At 32.8% G+C, this 24960-nt stretch overlaps 1 protein-coding gene across 3 annotated transcripts in view; it reads left to right on the plus strand.

Annotated features, from left to right (window-relative positions):
- The window catches only part of ZNF280D (zinc finger protein 280D), a 139957-nt gene that overhangs the window by 112051 nt on the left and 2946 nt on the right, over positions 1–24960 (plus strand). For 2 of the 3 annotated variants that reach the window (XM_042941934.1, XM_042941933.1), the window contains 2 exons: positions 717–762; positions 23483–23538. In XM_042941934.1, coding sequence (XP_042797868.1) covers positions 717–762; positions 23483–23538 — 102 coding nt within the window. Of the gene's footprint in view, positions 1–716; positions 763–12487; positions 13861–23482; positions 23539–24960 lie in introns of those variants that run through there. The other variant, XM_042941935.1, reaches the window with a different exon arrangement.

Below are 24960 nucleotides of genomic sequence, written 5' to 3' on the forward strand. Positions count from 1 at the left end.
TAATATTGAGTTATCAGCAGTTTGTAAAAGATCTTTTGGGAAAGCTAGCTTTTATATTAAATTATTTCAAAAGATTTTATAGGTGGTATATGCCTTTCTGAATGTTGTAATAAGTTACAATTAGTTTTTTTATTTCTAGAAGCCAAGTTTAAAAATTTATAGTTACTATTTGAGCTATGCTTATGAAGGCTCTTAAGAGACTATATCCTTCAGAATTCTAAATTATTTCTGTGAGTTTGCCACTTTAATTATAATAGATATCAAAATAGCATTACATTGAATTTCATAATAGATAAAATTTCTCTTTCTCTTCTCTCCCTTTTTAAGCCCTATGATAGTAAATATTCATGCATATTTATATATGAGGCATAAAACGTGCTTTCATTTTTTAAATGAAAAGTAATTCCTTTTTTGAAATTGTTTTACTAATGTATTATGTCCTTTATTTATAATTGTATCTAACATAGAGAAAATTTCATAAGTGCTCTTAACTTTAGAAAAGAAGGAAGTACATGTCTGTATTAATTTATTTAGCACATTTATTGAATCTGTTTATTTTGTGCATTTTATTTTTCCCTTAAAACATTTATAGAAGTCATTTACAAATCTACTTTAGTTTAGATTTACATTTTAATTATTTTAAACATGCAAAAAAGAACTGTCTCATATTTTTCCATTGTAAATATAAAATATTCAATACTTATTTTGTTTTCAAGATCAAAAAATGAAGCTCCCACTAAGGAACAAGAACCTGTGTCTGAGGTAAATTTTGTTTTATTTGTACTTTAAAGGTTTATACATTTGAAAGTATTATTGGTTTAATTTTTCAGACATTTCAATTCATTGTGTGTACATCAGTAATTATTGGCATATGGCATATTATCAGGGAAAAAAATTTGAGATTTGTTTTTTGTTTGTCTTTAGATAATAAAAATATGTAACTCTAATAAGGTGTTTTTGTTTTTACAAAGGCATCACATATTTCACTTGCCTGTTGTTTAATTCAACTAGTGAGTTAATGGAGATAAATTTATGATATAAAAATCCTGAAATCAGTAAAACCTCAAAGATTTGACACTTTGGAATACTAATCTTTCCAGATGATTATATTTTCTGGGATTTTTTAAAAGACTTAACTGGTTTTTAAAATAGAAATATTTTATGTTTTAGCTACTTATTAAATGTGTTTTACCTATCTTAAACTGGTACTCTTAATATAACACTCAGGATTATCATATAAATGTTATTTACTAGGCAGTCTACTGGATGTGTATAGAAATAGTTTTGCTCAAGTACTTGTTCTTTTGATGTCATTATTTTTAATATTACAAAATATTACATGTCTCCTTCTGAGTGTAATGAAGTGAGGCAGGTTCAGCATTTATGTTTGGAACAGCATTTCTTGTCTTGTAGAGTTAGTGAGACCTAGACAGAATTAGCCGCCTTCTTCCATGCAGCTTTCTTTTACACCACAGAAAGTTTCCTTCTGTTTGAAACGTTTTTAATACAAATAAGTTTCATAGAAATGGGATTTTTTTGATTATATGATTATTCTTGAGTGAGTTTTGGTAGTTGTAGTTTTTAATGTTGAATTTATCTATGTAGAGTTGTTTGTACTATTTCCTTATTCTTTTAATGTCTGTAAGGTCTGCAGTGATAATCCTCTTGTTCATTCCTGATGTTAATAGTTTGCGAGTTCTTTTTTTTCTATTATTGTCATATATTTTACTTTTATATAGGTTATAAAGACAAAGTACAGTGTTACTGTTTTTGTTTTAGCTGGTTATTTTTTTAGAGCAGTTAAAAATTCTAAAAAAGAGTTTCATATTCACTGCTGTTTTTACCATGCCCAATGCTCATTGTTTCTTTGTTAGCTCACCATTTCTGTCTAGTATCACATTCTTTTTGCATAAACAACTTCCTTTGATATATTTTATGTTGCAGATCTACTGGTAATTAATTCTTCTGTGCTCTTTTCATTTAAAAATATCTTTATTTTTCATTTTTGAAAGATATTTTTTGGTGAGTGTAGAATCATTTTATTATCTCTTGGTTTACATATTTTCTGACAGAATGTCTTACTGAATTTTGATCTTATATATATATATATATATATATATATATATACACACATATATACACACACACACACACACACACATATATATATATATATATATATATATATATATATATATATATATATATATATATATATATAAATTTTTTGGTTGTCCTCAAGATTTTATCTTTATTTTATCTATAGTTCTCATCAGTTTGAGCATGATGTATCTTATTCTGGATCGTACATATGTTTATTTATGTTTATCTAGTTGTTTATTTATTTGGGACATTTACCCTGATTGGTGTTCTCTGGGCTGTCCTGAATCTTCTACTTTTGGGGTTTCAATATCCTCTGAGCTGTCCTGTATCTTCTACTTCAGTTTCCTAAATACTATACCATTTGATGTTTGTCCCTGTTCTTAGATGCCTTGTTTTAGTCTCCACCCTACCCCACACACACTTTTTTTGTGTTTTAGTGTGGGTAGTTTCTACCTATTGACCTTTGTTCAGTTTCACTGATTCACTTTTTCAGTGTATCAGGTCTGCTGATGAGCTCATCAAAGGTATTTTTCATCCCTGTCATTTGTTGTTGTAGTTGTTGTTTTCCTAGCATTTGCATTGATTTTTGCAGTTTCTGACCCTCTGCTAAAATTCCCATTCTGGTCATGCATGTTGTCCTCCTTTTTTACCAAAGGATTTAACATATTAATAATAGTAATTTAAAATTTTCTGTCTGATAGTTCCAATAGCTGGGTCATTTATAAGTCTGGTTCTACTGATTGCTTTGTCTCCTTACAGTCCATTTTTTCCCATTGCTTTTTTTTTTTTTTTGGTGTTATATCATGTTTGGTTAAAAGCAAGAAATTATATCTAGGACTAAGGTAAATAGTGTATATATATCTGAAAATAGGTGTACCTTTTCTTATGTTAAGTCATTACTATGGAATTTTGTTTCACTTAATAGTGAGTTGAACTGGGTTGTAGCTTCCTTGTTGCCATGGTTACCCTTAACATACTACAGGTTCAATTCCTCTGGTATTTCTTTGTGCTTAGGGTGGGAGTTATATCACTGGAGGTTTTTTCCCTCAATATCCTTGTTTCACACTCAGCTTTAGTCCCTGTGACACTGAGTCTTAGAGGGTGTGTCTTTCTCTCTCTACACTGTTGCCTTTTTTTCAGCAGTAGTGCTGTTGCTTGTTATTTGGTGTTTGCTAGCCTGGAGGTGGGTGGTGGGGCATGGGGTGATGTTCTGTATTCTGGTTTTGCCTCACTCTTAAGATGGCTGTGTTCTGGGTCTTGAGATTAGGAATTTTTTCTTCCATCCCCTAGCCACAGTTGGTCCCTGTGCCCTGGGGACAACAGAGTTTGCCCATCTTCTTTCCAGTATGTAGAGGCATGAAGAAAATTTATGAATCCATATGAATATGAATCCATATTTTCATCACGTCATCTACTGATTCTTTTCTGATACATTCATACTTGACTAGAATAAATCTTTGAACTCTTACTTTCCTTTGATTGCCCTGTTTCATCTGTGTCAAATGAAACCAGCCTTTTATACATAAACCAAATTTCTTAAATTTATTTTTTGTTAAAAGAAAAAACCTTATACTAAAAATTCAGCAAGCCATCATCAGAGTTAAAGGCAGTCATATTGAATGGAAGGCTACATAGAACAATCTTGGTCCAGGTATGTCTTTCAAGTATAATGTGATGTGGATAGTTCTTTGAATAGATGCAAGTATTTATTTTAGGTACACCTGTGATAGGATGGATAGGTTGAATTAATCTTCAAGATTTTGATTAGATGGTGTTACCATGCCCAGATAATATTTTCCTAGTATCACTCTTTTTCATTCTGTAGTTTTACATTTTCTCTTTGAAAGTTAGTTCCTTTCCTATACTAGATTATAGTTGGAATTATGATTTAGTGGCTTCTAACATAGCCTCTGTTACACAACTATTTGTATTCTGTATGCTCAACAGTCTACTGCTATTGTTCTATAACTGTATGTATGCCATGAATCTTCCCCTCCAATTTGAGGGTTAGTGGAGTTTCATTATAATGTAGGTAGGGAGTAAGAAGAATCAGGTAGAGATGCCTTTTTTTTCTAAGTTTTTATTTAAATTCCCGTTAGTTAACATATAGTATAATATTAGTTTCAGGTGTACAATATACTGATTCAGCACTTCATACCACAACCAGTGATCATCACAGCAAGTGCACTCACTCCCTGTTCCCCATCACCTATTTTACCCATCCCCTCCACCTCCCTTCTGGTAACCATCAATTTGTTCTCTGTCATTAAGAGTCTGTTTCTTGGTTTGCATATCTCTTCGTTTTCACTTTGCTCATTTCTTTTGTTTCCTAAATTCCATATATGAGTGAAATCATATTGTGTTGTCTTTCTCTGACTGACTTATTTCGCTTAGCATAATATTCTCTAGCTCTGTCCATGCCATTGCAAATGACAAGAATTTCATTTTTTTTTTATGGCTGAGTAATACTACATCTTCTTTAAACATTCATCAGCCGATGGACATTTGGGCTGTTTCCATAATTTGGCTATTGTAGATAATGTAGATAATAACCCCAATCTCAAGATTGGGGTACATGTATCCATTTGAATTAGTATTTTGTATTCTTTGGTAAATACCTAGCAGTGCAATTGCTGGATGGTAGGGTAGTTCTGTTTTTAACTTTTTGAGAAACCTCCACACTGTTTTCCACAGTAGTTGCACCAGTTTGCATTTTCATCAATAGTGCAAGCCACATCTTCTCTAACACCTCATTTCTTGTGTTGTTGATTTTAGCCATTCTGACAAGTATGCAATGATACCTCATTGTAGTTTTGTTTTGTATTTCCCTAATGATCAGTGAGGTTGAGCATCTTTTCATGTGTCTGTTGGCCATCTGTATGTCTTCTTTGGAAAAATATTTATTCATGTCTTCTGCTCATTTTTGAATTGGGTGATTTGTTTTTTGGGTGTTAAGTTTATAAGTTCTTTATAGATTTTGGATCCTAACCCTTTATTGGCTATGTCATTTGAAAATATCTTCTCCCATTCTGTAGGTTGTCTTTTAGTTTTGTTGATTGTTTCCTTAGCTGTACAGAAGATTTTTATTTTGATGAAGTCCCAGTAGTTTATTTTTGCTTTTGTTTCCCTTGCCTCAGGAGATCAATCTAGAAAGAAGTTGCTAAGGCTGATGTCAAAGAGGTTACTGCCTGTGTTCATGAGAATTTTTATTTTTTCCTGTATCGCATAAAGTCTTTCATCCATTTTGAATTTATTTTTGTTTATGGTGTTTCTTAAGAAAGTGGTCCAGGTTCATTTTTTTGCATGTTGCTGCCCAGTTTTTCCAGCACCATTTGTTGAAGGGACTTTTTCCCATTGAGTATTCTTTCCTGCTTTGTTGAAGATTAATTAACCATATAGTTGTGGGTTCATTTCTGGGTTCTCTGTTCTATTCCATTGATTTATGTGTTTGTTTTTGTGCCAGTACCATATTGTCTTGGTCACTACAGCTTTATAATATAACTGGAAATCTGGAATTGTGATGCTTACAGCTTTGCTTTTCTTTTTAGGATTGCTTTGGCTATTCAGCGTCTTTTGTGGTTCCATACAAATTTTAGGGTTGTTTGTTCTAGCTCTGTGAAAAATGCTGTTGGTATTTTATTAGAGATTGCACTAAATGTGTAGATTGCTTTGGGTAGTATTGACATTTTAACAGTATTTGTTCTTCCAATCCATGAGCATGTAATGTCTCTCCTTGTGTTTTTGTCATCTTCAGTTTCTTTAATCAGCATTTTATAGTTTTCAGAGGACAGGTTTTTTACCTCTTTGGTTAGTTTTATTTCTAGGTATGTTATTATTTTGGGTGCAATTGTAAATGGGATTGATTCCTTAATTTCTCCTTGTGCTGTTTCATTGTTATGTATAGAAACACATCACATTTCTGTGTGGGGTGCCTGGGTGGCTCAGTGGGTTAAGCATCTGACTCTTGATTTCAGCTCAGGTCATGATCTCATGGTTTGTGGGATTGAGCTCCCACTGTCAGCATGGAGCCTGCTTGGGATTCTCTCTCTCCCTCTCTCTCTCTGCTCCTCCTCCACTCGCATGCTCTCTCTCAAAATAAATAAATAAATTAATAAATTAATTAAGAAACACTAAAAAAAGGAAATGCAACAGATTTTCGCACATTAATCCTGAAATTTTACTGAATTCATGTATCAGTTCTAGCAATTTTTTAGTGTAGTCTTATGGATTTTCTATATAGAGTATATATTTTCTATATGGATACTCTATATAGAGTATCATGTCATCTGCAAATAAAGAAAGGTTGAATTTTTTTTTGCTAATTTGGATGCCTTTTATTTCCTTTTGTCATCTGCTGAGTGTAGGATTTCCAGTACTGTTAAATAGTAATGGTGAGAGTGGACATCCTTGTCTTATTCCTGACTATAGAGGAAAAGCTCAGTTTTTCCCTGTTCAGTATGATATTAGTTGTGTGTTTTTCATATATGGAATTTATTATGTTGATATGAAGTTTATTATGATTATGTTTATAATTATTATTATTATTATGTATCACATTGATTGATTTGTAAATATTGAGCCACCTTGCAATCCAGGAATAAATCCTCCTTGATCGTGGAGAATGTGTTTTTAAATGTATTGTTGGATTCAGTTTTTTAGTATTTTATTGAGAATTTTTGCATTCGTGTTTATTGGGGTATTGGCCTTTAGCTCTCTTTTTTTGGAGTCTTTGTCTGGATTTGTCTGGATTTGTTATCCGGGTAATTCTGGCCTCATACAATAGATTTGGAAGCTTTCCTTCCTTTCCCATTTTCTGGAATAGTTTGAGCACAGTAGGTATCAGCTCTTCTTTAAATGTTTGGTAGAATTCTCCTGTGAAGCCATTGAGTCCTGAACTTTTGTTTGTTGGGAATTTTTTGATTACTGATTCAACTTCTTTCCTGGTTATTGTTCTGTTCAAGTTTTCTATTTCTTCCTGTTTCTGTTTTAGTAGTTTATATGTTTCTAGGACTTTATCCATTTCTTCCAGGTTGTCTAGTTTGTTGGCATATAGTTTTTCATAATATTCTCTTATAATTGTTTGTATTTCTGTGGTGTTGGTTATTATTTCTCCTCTCTCATTTGTGATTTCATTTATTTGGATCCTTTCTCTTTTCTTTTTGATAAGTCTGGCTAGAGGTTTATCAATTTTATTGATTTTTTTCAAAGAACTGGCTCCTGGTTTCATTGATGTATTGTATTGTTTTTTTAGTTTATCATTTCTGCTCTAATCTTTATTATTTCCTTCTTTCTGTTGGCTTTAGGCTTTATTTATTCTTCTTTTTCTAACTCCTTTAGGTGTAATATTAGTTTGTTTATTTGAGGTATTTTTCTTCTTAAGGTAGGTCTCTATTGCTATATACTTCCCTCTTATCATAGCTTTTGTTGTATCCCAAAGGTTTTAGACCATTGTTTTCATTTTCATTTTTTCCCATGTATTATTTTTATTTCTTCTTTGATTTCCTTGTTGACTCATTCATTGTTTAGTAACAGGTTGTCTAACTTCCATGTATTTGTGGTCTTTCCAAATTTTTTTGTGTGGTTGATTTCAAGTTTCATAGCATTGTGGTCAGAAAATATGCATGACATGATCTCAGTCTTTTTGTGCTTGTTGAGGCCTGATTTGTTATCTAGTCTGTGATCTGTTTTGGAGAATTGCCCATGTGCACTTGAAAAGAATGTGTATTCTGCTTTAGGATGCAATGTTGTGAATATATCTCTTAAGTCCATATGGTCCAGTGTGTCATTCAAAGTCATTGTTTCCTTGTTGATTTTCTGCTTAGATGATCTGTCCATTGTTGTAAGTGGGATGTTTATGTCTCCTACTATTATTGTATTATTATTAATTAGTTCCTTTATGTTTGTTATTAATTGTTTTATATATTTGGATGCTTTCATGTTAGGTGCATTAATATTTACAATTGTTAGATCTCCTTTTTGGATTGTCCACTTTATTATGATGTAGTGTCTTCATCATTTGTTAAAGTCTTTGTTTTGAAGTCTCATTCATCCAATATAAGTATTGCTACTCCAGCTTCCTTTTGACATCCATTTGTGTGATAAGTGTTTCTCCATCCTCTCACTTTCAATTTGCAGGTGTCTTTAGGTCTAAAATGAGTCTCGCAGGCAGCATATGGATGGGTCTTGTTTTGTTTATCCATTCTGACCCACTGTGTCTTTTGATTGGAGGATTTAGTCCATTTACATTCAGAGTACTTATGATAACTGTGTATTTAGTTCTGATTTATTACTTGTTTTGTTATTGTTTCTGGAGATTTTCTCTGTTCCTTTCTTGCCTTTGTCATTTTTGGTCTTTCCTTTCCACTCAAAGAGTCCCCTTTAATATTTCTTGCAGGGCTGTGGGGCCATGTTAGTGATCACGAACTGTTTTAGTTTTTGTTTACCTAGGAAACTCTATCTCTCCTTCCACTCTGAATGATAGCCTTGCTGGATAGAGTATTCTTGGCTGCACATTTTTCCCATTTATCACTTTGAATATATCATGCCACTCCCTTCTGGCGTGCCAAATTTCTGTTGAGAAATCTCCAGCTAACCTATGGGTCTTCTCTTGTAAGTCAAGGACTTCTTTTGTCTTGCTGCTCTTAAGATTTTTTTTCTTTATCACTGTATTTTGCAAATGTAGTTACAATATGTGTTGGTGTGGCCCGCTTTTGTTGATTTTGATGGGATTTCTCTGTGCCTCCTTGATCTGGATGTCTATTTCTTTCCCAGATTAAGGAAGTTTTCAGCTATCATTTCCTGAAATAAATTTTGTGCCCCCTTCGCTCCCTCTCCTTCTTCTGGAACTACTATAATATGAATATTATTATGTTTATGGAGTCACTGAGTTCTCTAAGTCTATTCTCATGTTCCATAATTCCTTCTCTTTTTTGTTCAGCTTCATTATTTTTCCATTATTTTGTCTTCCGTATCACTAATTTGTTCCTCTGCTTATTCCAGCCTGCTGTTCCTTGCATCAAGCCTGTTTCTAATCTCATTAATTGCATTCTTCATCTCTGATTGTTTTTTTTTAACTTTTTTTTCTCTGTGGTATGAGTCATCCTGATGTCTTCTATTCTTTTCTCAATTCCAGTGAGTGATCATTATGATTGTTGCTTTAAATTCTCCATCAGGCATGTTACTTATATCTCTTTCACTTAACTCTGGCTGTGACCTTATCTTGTTCTTTCATTTGGGATAAATTCCTCTGTCTTGACATTTTATCTGATTCTCCTGGTATGTAATTTTCTATTGTTTGTAATCATTAACTTTTTATATTTTTCATACAAATGTTTATGTATACCTATTTGGTTGTTACATATTTTAATTTATATAAATTAATTAAATGTTGGGGTGCCTGGGTGGCTCAGTTGGTTAAGCGTCCAACTTCAGCTCAGGTCATGATCTCACGGTTTGTGAGTTCGAGCCCCATGTTGGGCTCTGTGCTGACAGCTCAGAGCCTGCAGCCTGCTTCGGATTCTGTGTCCCCCTCTCTCTCTGCCCTTCCCCCACTCCCAGTCTGTCTCTCTCTCAAAAATAAATAAACATTTAAAAAATTAATTAAATAAATGTTTGTTATGTTTAGCTGAATGTACTAATTAAAATAAATATATTTAAAATGTATACCAAAAATTTCTTAAAACAAATATGGCACCTAAAAAGTCAAGTGGTGCATAGGGAAAAACACATACACAACTTGATCAGAATTATAGGGCACTGTAACAAGTCAGGGTGGAAAAACACAATATTCCAGTGGCTGAAAATTATAGTCTTTAATGTTGATTGATACTATTAGAATAGAATTACTATGAAATTCAGAGTTAAATAAAGACTTTTCTTTGAAATGTGAGGAAAAGATAAAGAAAATGAAATGTTGGAAGTCTCAGAAGCTAGATTTCTTAAGCATCAGCAAGAAAATAAGAAGATGCCTTTGAAATAAATTTATTAATTCTTCATTGTCGCCACATATTTCTAATAAAATCAAAATGCTTTTAATAGAGCATGGGCCTATTCAACATGCAGATTTTGGAGTATCTGTTTTACATCATGAGCAACAATTTTCAAAAGTTGGATCTTTTTTTTTCTTTTCTTTTTAATGTTTATTTATTTATTTTGAAAGAGTGAGTGAGAGCATGAGTGAGGGAGGTGCAGGGAGGGAGAGAGAGAATCCCAAGCAGGCTCTGTGCTGTCAGCACAGGGCCCACTGCAGGGCTCAATCTCACAAACCATGAGATCATGACCTGAGCTGAAATCAAGAGTCATGCTCAACTGACTGAGCCACCCAGGTGTCTCACAACAGAATTAAATTTTTGTAACCAAAAAAATGCTTTCAAATTTTTCTAAAATTTGAAAAATAATTTGTGATCACAAAAATTCCATGTTTCATCTTGATGCTTTTAAAATGTTAGTATTTTTTTTTCAGTTTATTTATTAAAGAGAGAATGAGAGAGAGAGAGAGAGAGAGAGAGTGCACATATGAGCAGGGGAGAGGGAGAGAGAATCCCAAACAGGCTCTACCCCGTCATTGCATAGCCTGACCTGGGGCTCAATCTCATGTCCTGTGAGATCATGACCTGAGCCAAACCAAGAGTCAGATGCTTAATCAACTGAACCACGCAGGTGCCCCTTAAAAATGGAAGTATTTTTAAACATATATTCACTGATAGTTTAATAGATGATGCTTTACAGAATGTGTTAAAATATGTGTCAGTGATTTTAAATGTATGTTTTGTGCAAAAATTGTTTATTTCTTAGATGGGCATAGGAAACTCTTGGAAGTCCAAATGCTGGAATGTTTATAAATCACTTGAACTTACAGGAACTCCTCATCATATAACTAATCATTAAAAGGCTTCTATGCTTTATTTGTCTAGTAAAATTTAAAAAAACCATATAATGCTGTTAGCAAATCATGTTAAATCTGAAATACCATGAAGAATAAAAAAAAGCAAAATGTTTCCTTGCTCTTTGGAAACCAGATATACTCCATTATGAATGAATGTGCCTGATTATTTACATTAAGAATAATGTCATTTAAAGAGGAGAGTTTTATTTGACTTTATTGAAACAAAAGGAAAAACTGGACAATTATATCTTAAAAAAACTTTTCATTTTAAAGAAAAACTCAATATGGTCTAGCTTATGAAATTATCAATAAGTTAAAAGAGATCATATTTATATAAAAATTGTCCTGGCCAGGTATATGATAATGGAGCAGGTATGTCAGATGTATACAAGGGTATACAATCCAGTATTTCTCCCCCAAAATAATTATGCCAAATTTGTGCCTTGCTCAGCTCATAATCATAATTTGATATAATAGTACAGCATCTATGAATTCAAATATGATTATCTTTTTCAGTATTGTAGAAAGGATATATTTTGGGAGTTGGTTAATTCAACAAGCACATGGAATATTCTTGACTATTCTAAATACAAATTAAAATCACATACAGATATGCGATAGGCATTAAGATTAAATGCAATTGAGATATTTTGTATACAAATTAAAGATTTTTATCAAGTATGAAAAGATAATATCAAATGTCAAAATTATGTTGAACTCAAAAGCATCTTGATACAAATATATTACAGATTTTTACACAACTTATCAGTATGATATTTTGAACAAAGTGGCAAGATATAATAGAACTCTACAATCAGAAAAATCACCATAAATAAAACTGCATGATTAATAAAAGGCTTGTGCCTTTGCTAACAACAAATGAAACAAAGTAATTTGACAAGTGTGTTCATTGAATATAAAACATAAGCAATAAATGTGAATATTCACATGAATTTCAAAATTAGACAAAAAGAAAAGAAATTAGAAATGCATGAGTCAATGATTGAGGGTATTTATAATTATAGAGAAAGTGCTTATCAAATAGACATTAAGATTATAAATGTGCTAACTTCATATTTGAAATATATATATGAAAAATTAAGGTATCTTCAGAATTTAGAATTTTTAAAACCAGAAAAAAATTATTTTCTATAAATTACATTGATTTACACAAAGCAGCCACTGACTCTGTTCTCAAATATCCTGACATTTTAAGTTCTATCAAAATTTCATGTAGAATAGTTTGTTACAATATCAATAAATTATAAAATTGGGAATTGTATTCGGGTCCTCTAAAATTGATTAGCAATGCTAACCATCATCAGAGCTTTCAGCAAGTAATAATATTTTTGCGAGTGAAGGGTGTTCTTTCAATTGTAATGGCTACCGACTGATTAATAGAACTTCTTTCAAAGTTGGAGTCACTCCTCTCAAACCCTGCCACTGCTTTATCAATGAAGTTTATGTAATATTCTAAATCTTTTGTTGTCATTTCAACAGTCTTTACAGCATCTTCACCAGGAATAGATTCCATCTCAAGAAACTACTTTTTTGTTCATCCATAAGAACCAACTCCTCAACCATTAGTTTTATCATGAGATTATACCAATTCAGTCACATCTTCAGGCTCTGCTTCTAACTCTAGTTCTCTTGCTGTTTCCACTACATCTGCAGTTACTTCTTCCACTGAAGTCTTAAACCCCTCAGTCAGCTGTCAGGGTTGGAATCAACTTCTTCCAAACTCCAGTTCATGTTGATGTTTTGAACTCTTCCTATGAACCATGAATGTTCTTAATGGCATCTAGACTGATGAATTCTTTCCAAAAAGTTTTCAGTTGACTTTGCATAGATCCATCAGAGGAATCACTATCTATGGCAGCGATAACCTTATGAAATGTATTTCTTAAATAATAAGACTTGAAATTCGAAATTACTCTTTGGTCCATGACTGTAGGATCAATGCTGTGTTAGAAAGCATGAAAAACATCATTAATCTTATTGTACATCTCCATTAGAGCTCTTGGGTGACTGGGTGTCTTGTCAATGAGCAGTAATATTTTGAAAGGAATCTTTTTTTCCTGAACAGTAGGTTGCAACAGTGGGCTCAAAACATAGATTCATATCTGTAGTAAACAGATATACTGTCATCCAGCCTTGGATTATGCCACAGCTGCCATAAATCTTTAATTTGTAAAATAAAATGCGTATCTGTGAAATGCATGTAATAAAATGAATATGTCTGTATTTTGGAATTCCTGAGTCTGTTGAATGCCTGCAACTTCCAGGGGAAGACTTGGTTGGTAAATTGTAATTACTATTGGTTAATTTAAGCATTCAATACAGTAGCAGTTACCCACCCCCCACCCTCAGCCACATAGCAAGCAGCTGTGCACATGTACCTAGAACAGCTTGCGCAAAGCTTATGAGACCAGAGTGGCCAAAAAAGATACTGCCCTCCAAATATTGAGGAGCTGTGCTGTTATCACTGATTGATACTTTTTATCACAGCATTGCACAGAAGTGGGCACATTGTTGTTAAAACCTCTCCTCATTGTTGCAAGCCCCTCCCCTTATAACTGATGTGACTTCCAAGGGATTTAAAGGTACAGTGCCCTTTTTCCCCCCTTAGTTTTTTGCTTTTTCCCCAGTCAGGAGCCTGACATTAAAGATTAGGACATTCAAAAACAATCACATATATGGGTAAAATTAGAAAGTGATTGTACATGCCCAGAGAAGGGCTCAGCATAGACCTAAGAAGACCTTAAGTTTACATCTCATGTTGATCCTGGAACAGAGACAGCCTACAACAATCAAAAGAAACAAAAACAATAGCAAAAACATCAGAGACTGGGAAGGGGGAGAATCTGATTTCCAAAGTTACTACATTATTAGTTTCAAATGTCCATTGTACAATAAAAAAAAAATTACAAGGCATACATAGAAACAGGCAAGTATGGCCCATTCAGAAGGGAAAAAGGTCAATAGAAACTGGTCCTGAAAAAGACGTAATGGCAGATAATGCTAGACAAAGACTTTGAAACAACTATTTTAAAGATGCCCAAAGAACAGAAGGAATGTGGGGAAAGTCAAGGAAACAGTATGTTAACAAAATGTTAGAGTGAAAACGTGAAAAGGTAAAAATACATTCTGGGGCTGAAAAGTTCATTAATTGAAAGTGAAAAGTTCACTAGAGGGATTCAAAAGCAGATCTGAGCATACAGAAGAAAGAATCCGAAAACTTGGAAGAGAGGACATGGAAAGTATTGAGTTTGAGGAACAGAAAGGAAACATATTGAGGAAAAGTGAACAGAGCCTGAGGCAGCTGGTGCCCACCATTATGCAGACAATTATACATATCATGGGAGTTCCAGAGAACATTTGACAGAAACAAAGAGACAGAGAATATTTGAAGGAATAATGATAAAAAAAACTTCCCAAATTTGATGAAACACATGAATGTAAACATCAGGAAGCACAGTGAATTCCAAGTAAGATGAACTCAAAGAGACCCACACTGAGGACACATTATAATCAAACTCTCAAAGGACAAAGAATCTTGAAAGCAAGAGAAAAGCAAAATATCACATCTAGGGGACCCACAAAGATTATCAAAAGATTTCTCATCAGAAACTTTGGAGGCCAAAAGGCTGTGGACCAATGTATTCATAGTGCTAAAAGAAAAAAACTCAGTCTATAATTTTATATCCATTAAAACTATCCTTCAAAAGTGAGATATTCTGACATAAAACCTAAGAGAGTTTGTGGCAACTACATCTGTCCTGCAAGAAATGCTCAAGGGAGTCGTTGTAAGGTGAGATTAAAGGACACTACGTGGTAACTCAAGGATGTGCAGAGAAATAAATATCTAAATAAAGGTAAGTACATGGGGAATTATAAAAACTAATAGTATTGTAACAATACTTTGTAATTGTTTTTTGTTTTCTATGTGAATTAAGAGATAAATTCATTAAAAGAAAAAAAATATTAGTGTATATGCTAGTATTACTGTAACTTTGGTTTCTAATTCCAAATTTGTTTTCTATGTGATTTAAACACATTTAAAATAATTATTAGTTTATGTCTGGGTACACAGTTTATAAAGATGTGATTTTGTTACAACAGCCAAAAAGCATGGGACAAGGGGGGCAGAGAGGGAAATGGAGCTGTAAAGGAGCACAGAGTTTTTGTATGTTATTGAAGTTAAGCTGGTATAAAATCAAATTAGAGGGTGACAATCTTAGAATGTTAAATATAATTCCCATGGTAAGCACACATACACACACACAAATAACTATACACAAAGGAAACGAGAAAGGAATTTATTTATTTATTTTAATTTTTTTTCAATTTTTATTTTTGAGAGACAGAGACAGAGCATGAGTATGGAAGGGACAGAGAGAGAGGGAGACACAGAATTCAAAGCAGGCTCTAGGCTCTGAGCTGTCAGCACAGAGCCCGATGCGGGGCTCGAACCCATGAACTGTGAGATCATGACCTGGGCCAAAGTCGGATGCCCAACCGACTGAGCCACCCAGGTGCCCCGAGAAAGGAATTTAAACATTTCAGCACAATCAACTAAACACAAAGTCAGTAGTGGAGGAAATGAGTGCCAAAGCAGTTATAAGGCATACAGAAAGCAAATAACACAATGACAGCTATACCTCCCTCCTTATCAGTAATTAATTTAAATGTAAATGGATTAAACTATAATCATAAGACAAATGTTGGCAGAATGTATAATAACACATGACCCAAGAGCATGCAGTCTACAGGAGACTCATATGAGATCTAAAGACAAGTTAAATGAAAGGATAAAAACAGTATTACATGCAAATAATAACCAAAAGAGAGCATGGGTATCTTTACTAATACCAGACAAAATAGACTAAATGAAAAAAATTTACAAGAAATAAAGAAGGACATTATGTATTAATAAAAGGTTCAATACAACAAGAAGATACAACAATTATAAATATTTATGTACCTAATGACAATTCACCAAAATATATGTAGCAAAACTAACAGAAATGAAGGGAAGAATTGACTGTTCTACAATAATAGTTAGAGTCTTCAATACCCCACTTAAAATAATGGATAGAACAATAAGACGTAAGTAAGGAACTATAGAACTTAAAAAGCTAACTAGATTTAGCAGACATTTAGAGCTAGATTTAGTTCTGCCCAGAAATGGCAATTAGTCAAGAAAAAGAAAAGGCAACCAAATTGGAGAAAAGGAAGTAAAATTATCCTGTTTATGTAGAAACCCTGAAGAGTCCACCAAAAAACAAATAACAAAACAAAAACCCTGTTCGAACTAATAAATGGGGATGCCTTGGTGGCTCAGGCTGAAGGGTAACTTTAGCTCAGGTCATGATCTCATGGTTTGTGATTTCGAGCTCTGCATTGGGCTCAGTGCTGACAGCTCAGAGCCAGGAGCCTGCTTTGGATTCTGTGTCTCCCTCTCTGTGCCTCTCCTGCGTGTGCTGTGTCTCTCTCTCTCAAAAAATAAATAAACATTAAAAAAACTAAAAGAAACTAAGCCAAGTAGGAGGATACAAAGTCAACAGACAAAAATCAGTTGCATTTCTATACACTAAAAGTCTGAAAAGGAAATTACCAAAATAATTCCATTTTACAATAGTATCAAAAAGGATGAAATAGTTAGGAATTAACCAAAAGGATGAAAGATTTGTAAAATAAGACTAAAAATCCTTACTGAAAGACATTAAAGAAAACATAAATAAATGGAAACACAACCCATGTTCACAGATTGGAAGACTTAATATTGTTAAAATGTCCATACCACCCAAAGCAATATACCAATTTATTGCAATCCCTACAAAAGTCCCAAAGACAGTTTTTAACTTTTTCCCATCCTAAAATTTATATGGGACCTCAAATAGCTAAAACAATTTTGAAAAAGAAGAGCAAAACTGGAGGACTTACACGGATTTCAGAACTTACAGCAAAGCTACAGAAATCAAAACAGTGTGGTATTGGCATAAAGACAGACACATAGACCAGTGGACTAGAATAAAAAGCCTAGAAATAGGCCTCATATATGTAGTCAAATAATTTTTTACAAGGTAGCCATGATCAGTGGGGAAAGGACAGTCTTTTCAATAAATGGTGCTGGTAAAACTGGATATCCACATGCAAAAGAATGAGGTTGGACCCTTACCTAACACCATATACAACCATTAACTCAAATTGGATCAAGAACCTTAATGTAAGACTGAAAACAATAACATTCTTGGAAGAAAATAGGATACAAGTTTTATGACATTGTATTTGGCAATAATTTCTTAGTTATCACACCAAACCACACAGTCAAAAAAAAAAAAATACACAAATTGGTCTTCCTAAAAATTTAAAAATTTTGTACATCAGTACAGTATCCACAGAATAAAAAGGCAACCCACAAAAGACAGGAAATATTTGCCAATCATATGTCTGATCCAGAATATTCAGAGAACTCCTAAAACTTAATGACAAAAAACAACCCAATTAAAAAAATGGGTAAGACTAGAACAGACTTTTCTACAAAGAAGATAGATATATAAATAGAAAAGATATGCAACACTAATTATTAGAGAAACACAAATCAAAGCTATGATGAAATATCAGCTTATACCTGTTAGGATGACTATTATTAAAAACAACACAACAACAACGAAAACAAGTGTTGATGACAATGTAGAGAAAATGGAACCCTTGAGTGCTGTTGACGGGATTGTAAAATGATACAGCCAGTATGGCAATTTCTCAAAAGAAAAAATATGTATGATCTAGCAGTTCCACTTCTGAGTATACTCAAAAGAATTGAAAGCAGAGACTAATTCAATTAGTCTGTATACCAATTTTCGTATAACATTATTCTCAGTAGCTAAAATACGGAAGTAAACCAAGTATCCGTCTATAGATGAATGGGTAGGCAAAATGTGATATATACATACAGCAGAATATTATTCAGCTCTGAAATGGAAACAAATTTTTCAATATGCTACAACATGGATGAGCCTTGAATGCATTATGCTAAATGAACTAAATCAGTCACAAAAAGATAAATACAATATGATTCCCCTTTGTAAAGTACTTAGAATAGTCAAAATTATAAAGATGGAGAGTGTAGTGGTGGTTAGAGGCTGTGGGGGAGAGGAGAATGTGGAGTTAATGTTTAATAGGTATAGAGTTTTAGTTTTACAAGATAAAGGTATGGGGATGGGTGGTGTTGATGGTTGCACAACAGCGTGAATGTATTTAGTATCATTGAACTGTACACTTAAAATTGTTTATGATGGTAAGTTTTATGTGTATTTTATCACACAAAAAAAACACGTGTATATAGGGGTATGTGTTTTTTCTTTTACTTCAGGTTCCAGTATGGCTTGGCATAGCACTGATCTCAGCATAGTTACATCACAGCTTTTGAGACCATTATGTGTGCTGATCCAGGAAGTACTATGATTTCTTTTCCTTTATTATATCCTTTCCTTTTACTTTTATGGAGTTAAACAATATATATCTTTACTCATTTGTTTTTCTATACACTTAATGCTGTTTTTTTAAAAAATGTGATTTATTTGTCTAATGTTTGGAAGTATTTTTTCCAAATGTTCACACACATCACAAGAAATTGTTGGAGAGTCTGTATATCTCCTTAGATCTCCTTCAGTGTAAACTGGTTGCTCTCTGGGTCTGGTTGCATAGTTTGTTGTATCAAGATTTTGCTTTGCCACTTTGTTATGTTGGATGTCCTATTTCCTGGACTCTGAGTTCCTTTTTTTCCTTTTTGGTTTACTTCCTACTTTGATGAAACATGTTCTATAACACCTTCCTCAGAAGGGGTGCATCTTTTTTCACTCCTTGCATATTTAAAATTTTACTTACGTAAATGGTAGTAGTTTGGCTGAAGTACATAGAAATCATTTTTCCCATGTAATTTTGAAAGTATTGTTTTTGATAAGTCTGATGCCATTCTTGCTCCAGTTTCATTGCATTTTGGTTATTTTGTTCTTTCTGGAAACTTTAATGATTATCTTTAGTGTTTTGAAATTTCATAATATGTTCACCAGTCATCCGTTTTCCATTCATTATGATAGGCATTTGATAAACCTTTGTAATTTGGATGTATATGTTTGGGAAAGTTTTCTTGTATTATTTATTTGGTAAATTTTCACTTTTCTTTGTTCATTCTCTTTCTCTTTTTCTCTCTCTCAACTCCTATTGATGTGACACTGATTTCCTACTTTAACTCCTCTAATTGTATGGCATTTTCTTTCTTGCCTTCCATCTTTCTTTTTTATACAGTCTTTTTAAAAACATTTACTGTACTTAACACATTATTTTAGTTGTCATGTATTTATTTTTGAAGAGCTCTTTAATATTTTCTTCAGTTCTCTTCATAATTTTTGTTCTTGTTTAACGGATGTAATAACATCTGATACTTCTTTGGGGATACTAAATATAAATTATATATTTTTTCTTTTGTTCCCAGCAATGTCTCTGATGTCTCGTATCTCCTCTCTTTATTCCTTTTCTATTTGTTTTGGTATTTCTGACATTAAAGGGTGTCTTCAATTGTGTGGTGATCCTTGTCTGCCCATACACACTAAAGAGTAAAGCAGTACAAAGTTCTTTGAAAACTTGTTTATGAATGGGGACAGGGCTGCCTCATATGGTCATACAGGTTGTGCACTGAAGAACTCCAGGGGGTAATATTTACATACATCCCTTAGTACTTTCAAAAAGTATTGGATTTGCCATATTAGAAATTAAAAATAGGAGTTGTAAAATGTAACTTAAAAACAAAACTAATAAACCTACTATATATTCACATATAGTAACATATAAATAACACTTTTCTGAAAAATAACTATTTTCTGAAACATGAGATATTTAGTTAGAAGACTTGGTATTGTTTTATACTTTTGCATAACTATTTAATGTCTGGTTAAATAGAATAAAGCTAGATTTTCATGTTTCTGCATTCAGTCTGTTATGACTTGTTATTGTGGATGAAATATATGATGAATGTCCAGCCTTAGCCAGTACTTCAATAATCTTTTAAAATAATTGTGATTTTTTTTTGCTACTCATCAAAAGTAGACAAGTAGTATTGCATTGAATAGGTAAACTGCTTTGGGTAGTATTGACATTTTAACAATATTTGTTCTTCTATCCAGAAGCATGGAATATTTTTCCAGTTTTTTGTGTCTTCTTCAATTTCTTTCATAAGCTTTCTGTAGTTTTCAGTGTATAGATTTATCTTTGTTAGATTTAGGTATTTATCCAAGGGATGCAGGTATGCTGCTTTGAAGGGGGCACATGCACCCCAATGTTTATAGTAGCACTATCAACAATAGCCAAAATATGGAAAGAGCCCAAATGTCCATCGATGGATGAATGGATAAAGATGTGAGATATATATATATATATATATATATATATATATATATATATATACACACACACATACATCATACATACATACATACAGTGGAGTATTACTCAGCAATCAAAAAGAACAAAATCTTGCCATTTGCAACTACATGGATGGAACTAGAGGGTATTATGCTAAGCGAAATCAGTCAGAGAAAGATAAATATCATATGACTTCACTCATATGAGGACTTTAAGATACAAAACAGATGAACATAAGGGAAGGGAAGCAAAAATAATATAAAAAAAGGAGGGGGACAAAATATAAGAGACTCTTAAATATGGAGAACAAACAGAGGATTGCTGGAGGGGGGATGGGCTAAATGGGTAAGGTGCAATAAGAAACTCCTGAAATCATCGTTGCACTTAATGCTAACTAACTTGGATGTAAATTAAAAAATAAATAAATTTTGGGGTTCCTGGGTGGCTCAGTCGGTTGAGCGTCCGACTTCAGCTCAGGTCATGATCTCACGGTTTGTGAGTTCGAGCCCCTCATCGGGCTCTGTGCTGACAGCTCAGGGCCTGGAGCCTGCTTCAGATTCTGTGTCTCGCTCTCTCTCTGCCCCTCCCCTGCTCATGCTCTGTCTTTCTCTGTCTCAAAAATAAATAAAACATTTTTTTTTAATTGAAAATTAATTAATTAATTAACTTTAAAAAAGTAGACAAGTGGAAGTTTTCTTAAAGGATTTTTGCAGTGCAGGATTTGATTCCATATCACTGAACTTTTTTATGCTTTGTTACATTAAAATCTATTGGTCTGTCTTACACTTTGATTGAATCATTCATAAATGATTTTATAGCATCATAGATTAGTCATTTGGAAATAATGGTTCACTTTGTTACGTAGATCTTGCAAGTGTTGACATGTTTTATGTATAATTCCAAGTAAGCACATTCATTATTAGCATTAATCTAATCAATGGTGAATGCAAGTTTTCCTAAAATTTAATTTTTGTTTAATTTTATTATGGCAATAAACACTGTCAGTTGTTTCTTTGATATGACAGGCTTATTTTGTCAATTTTAAGAAAATATCTCCTAAATAACCAAGTTTCAATATTCAGTTTGACAGTCATCCTTTAAAATAAAAATGATATTCTATGAAAAAAATATGCCTAAATTCAACTTGCAACTCAGTCTCAGACCCAAGTGTTTTCAGTATACAATAGCAGTGCTTTATGCATTCTTCTGTTTTATCACATAGAATATTCAAAAGACATGAACTCAGAGATTGATATTTAATAAAGTGAGTGTTACTGCTGGTGTTTGCCAGTGAAGAATTATTTAGTGACTTCTAGTGTAGTTTTGCGTTGATGCCACTGCCTTGATTGATGTTGAGATGCCAGCATGTTACTACTGCTTTTGTACCAAGAGTTTTAACTTCATCTGCCTCCTGAAAGTGTCTTGGAGGCCCAAGGTATCTGTGAAACACACTTGGAGAACTGTTGACATGTATTATAATATGAAGGTTAGTTAATTCTTCTGGATTAGTGGTCTATACAATCTGCATAGTCTGTATGGGAATTGTTCAGACTTCCCATAGGAAAATCAGATGCTAATGAACTAATTCTTTGGTGAGGAAGATGCTTTCAAAGTCATTATAGGAAACCTTGTCTGTCTTGAATCTAATAATTTTCTCCAAAGAAGAATCTTCTAGATTCCAGATGTTGGTAGTAGAGTGAAGAGTGATCCCTCCAGCTGCTAGCATTTTGGGAGCTAGTCAGGGAGAACTGTAGGGACCTTTATTCAGTTTATGGAATTTGACTAAATTTTTCTGTTTTCTCCCAGTACGTCATGGCTGCCCTTTGCCATTCCTGGTGTTCACAAGTCTAGATTCTCTTTAGTTCATAAAGTTAACCTTTAGCCTCTGTGGTAGAGGAAAGAGTAGGTATCTGTTATATGAGTTGGAGAAAGAGCATTTAGATTTCTCAGCAGTACTTGTGCTTCATTTTTATATTTTATGTAGTGGATATTATACCGAATTACTCCAAATACCAGATCGCTTAAGTTCCCTGGACAAATTGATTCTCTTCTCCTTGCACTCATTTACTCAGATATTTAGTTGTAACTTCCTCCATGCTGCAAAGTTAACTTGTACTCTTCTTACAGTCACTTTCCATCTAAAAATTTGTTGAAATCTCATTGACAATTAGTATGGTTTGGTGTTTTTGTGGTCTTTATGAATGAAAATATTTCATATCTTTGCCTCAATTTAGCAGGGTTTTAGGAGAGTAAAAAAAATAAATATATGTGATTAATACACCCTTATCAATTTCAATAGTCAATCACTATAGTAGTTAAGAACTAGACTTAGATTTGAATCTTTTCCATTTATTGTGGTTATTGCCTAGGGTTCTCTATTTAACCTACATAATCGTATTTCTTATTATAAAAATGGAATTGAGAATGTCTAACATGAAGATTAAATGAGATAATGAATGCAAAGCTCTTAACATACTACGTCATGCATCATATGTGCTCAATAATCAGTAATTGTTATGAACTGTTGGTCTGGTTTCTGGCTTACTGAAATTTTATTGCATTCTTTTCTCCCTGTAAAACATTTCAAGTAAGCAAAATATTTAATCTATCTTCTCATATTATACGAAGGGTTAACATGACTCCAAAATGAAATTATAATTTCAGAAATGTTTTATATAAATGTTTGTATTTAATATATTTGTATAAAATTACTATGGATGCAACTTGTTTTCAAATTCAAGTTGTGTTTCTATTCAAGTGACTGTAACTAGAGTCCACATTTTAAACAGTCTAAGAAAAACGGGTATTGTTATAACTGGGTAATTGCTTCATGACCTTGATTTGGAAACTTGGTATACTGAAGTTCTGAAAGGTTTTTTTTTAACAATTTTTTAAAGTCTGCTTTTGAGAATTATTCTAGTACATACTTTAGATTAAGAAATTGTTTTTCTATATCTTTGGTATGTTAGGTTGAACACTTATATTCCTTTAATCCAGAAAGTTTAGTATCATTAAAGTAGTTTAATTTAAGCCTAACTATGAATATAAAAGAAACATTCTTAATCGTTTCAGGAAATTACAAGAACTAATATGGCTGAAGGAGAAACAGAAACATCAAATTCTGAAAGGTAAATATAAGGAAAAACTGACTCTCTTGAAATTCAAGTATATAAAAAGCTTGATACTTGAACTGCATTATTTTAGTTAATTGATATTTCAGTTATTTAGTTTTTTTTTTAAGCTTATTTATTTATTTTGAGAAAGAGTGAGGGAGAGCTCACAAATGGGGGAGGGGAGAGAGAGAGGGAGAGAGAGGATCCCAAGCAGGCTCCGCACTGCCAGTAGAGAGCCCTCTGTGGAGCTCAAACCCATGAAACCATGAGATTGTGACCTAAGCCGAAACAAAGAGCTGGCGTTTCATTGACTCAGCCACCCAGGTACCCTGTTATTTTAGTTTTAATTAAAATAAAATTTTGAAATTTTAATACAACAAAAATATACTGTATATCCTTAGTTTTAAAATCATTTTTTAAGTTTTGACATCTTTTAAACATCTTTTAAACACCTTATAGTTGTTAAATTTTAAAAAGTACTTATTAGTAAATAAAATGTTAACAGATTTTAATTGCCCCTATCAAATGAAAACAGTTATAAGATACTACAAGTTACAAGACAGATGGGGACAATTTTTGCAAACAGATCATCTTAAAATCTTTTCTTCCTAAAGTATTTTCAAAAGCTATAAAACTTTTGGTGGGAACTCATAAAAGTTTCAAACTTCAGGAATTGGCTTTAAAAAATGTAATTCTCTGATCAACACTAAAGAGCCCAAGACATTTTAGAAGCTTTCTTAACAAAAGAGAATCTAACATTCAAATTAGAACTTAATTCCAGATAAAGATAATTTTATTTTATCTTTCAAGTTAAGTAATTTCCCCATGTCTGTGTTTATGCTGTGTATTTTATATACAGCTATACAGTGTAAGGTGTAGGGTGCTAGTTAACCAAATAAGAGTGATTCATCTATTGCCCCTGAGAAGAAAATTATGGAATAAGGCCTTATGAAGGTGTTTCTTAGACTTTGCTAGAAAAATTATTTAGCCCTTTCTTCACCTAGAATTTGGGGACAGGGGCAATGGTTAACAAAATTTCAACAAAGGAGTTAGAAAAAGCAGACTAGTCACCTCTCTATAATGTTTTCTGTAAATTGTAGTTAGTCCAATAAGATCTGAATAAAAATAAAAATTATATAAATTTAAATGAGGAAAATAAACTAATTGTTTGCAGATGGTATAATTGACCTATAAGATCCAAGAAAATGAGCTAAGAATGAAATTAATGAGAGTATAAATTAAGGTAGTTTGTTATAAAAATCTGAATCTTTCAATATACCAATAATGTGATTATAACATATAATATTCTTCACAAGAGGAGCAAAAAATGAGAACTGTGCAGGATCTAAATGAAGAAATGCAAACTTACTGTGATAGAAAATAACTAATTAATAACTACTGCATAATAGGCCATTTTCCAAATTAATTTATAGTTTT

The sequence above is a fragment of the Panthera leo genome, chromosome B3, assembly GCF_018350215.1.
Source record: "Panthera leo isolate Ple1 chromosome B3, P.leo_Ple1_pat1.1, whole genome shotgun sequence".
Classification (NCBI taxonomy): Eukaryota; Metazoa; Chordata; class Mammalia; order Carnivora; family Felidae; genus Panthera; species Panthera leo.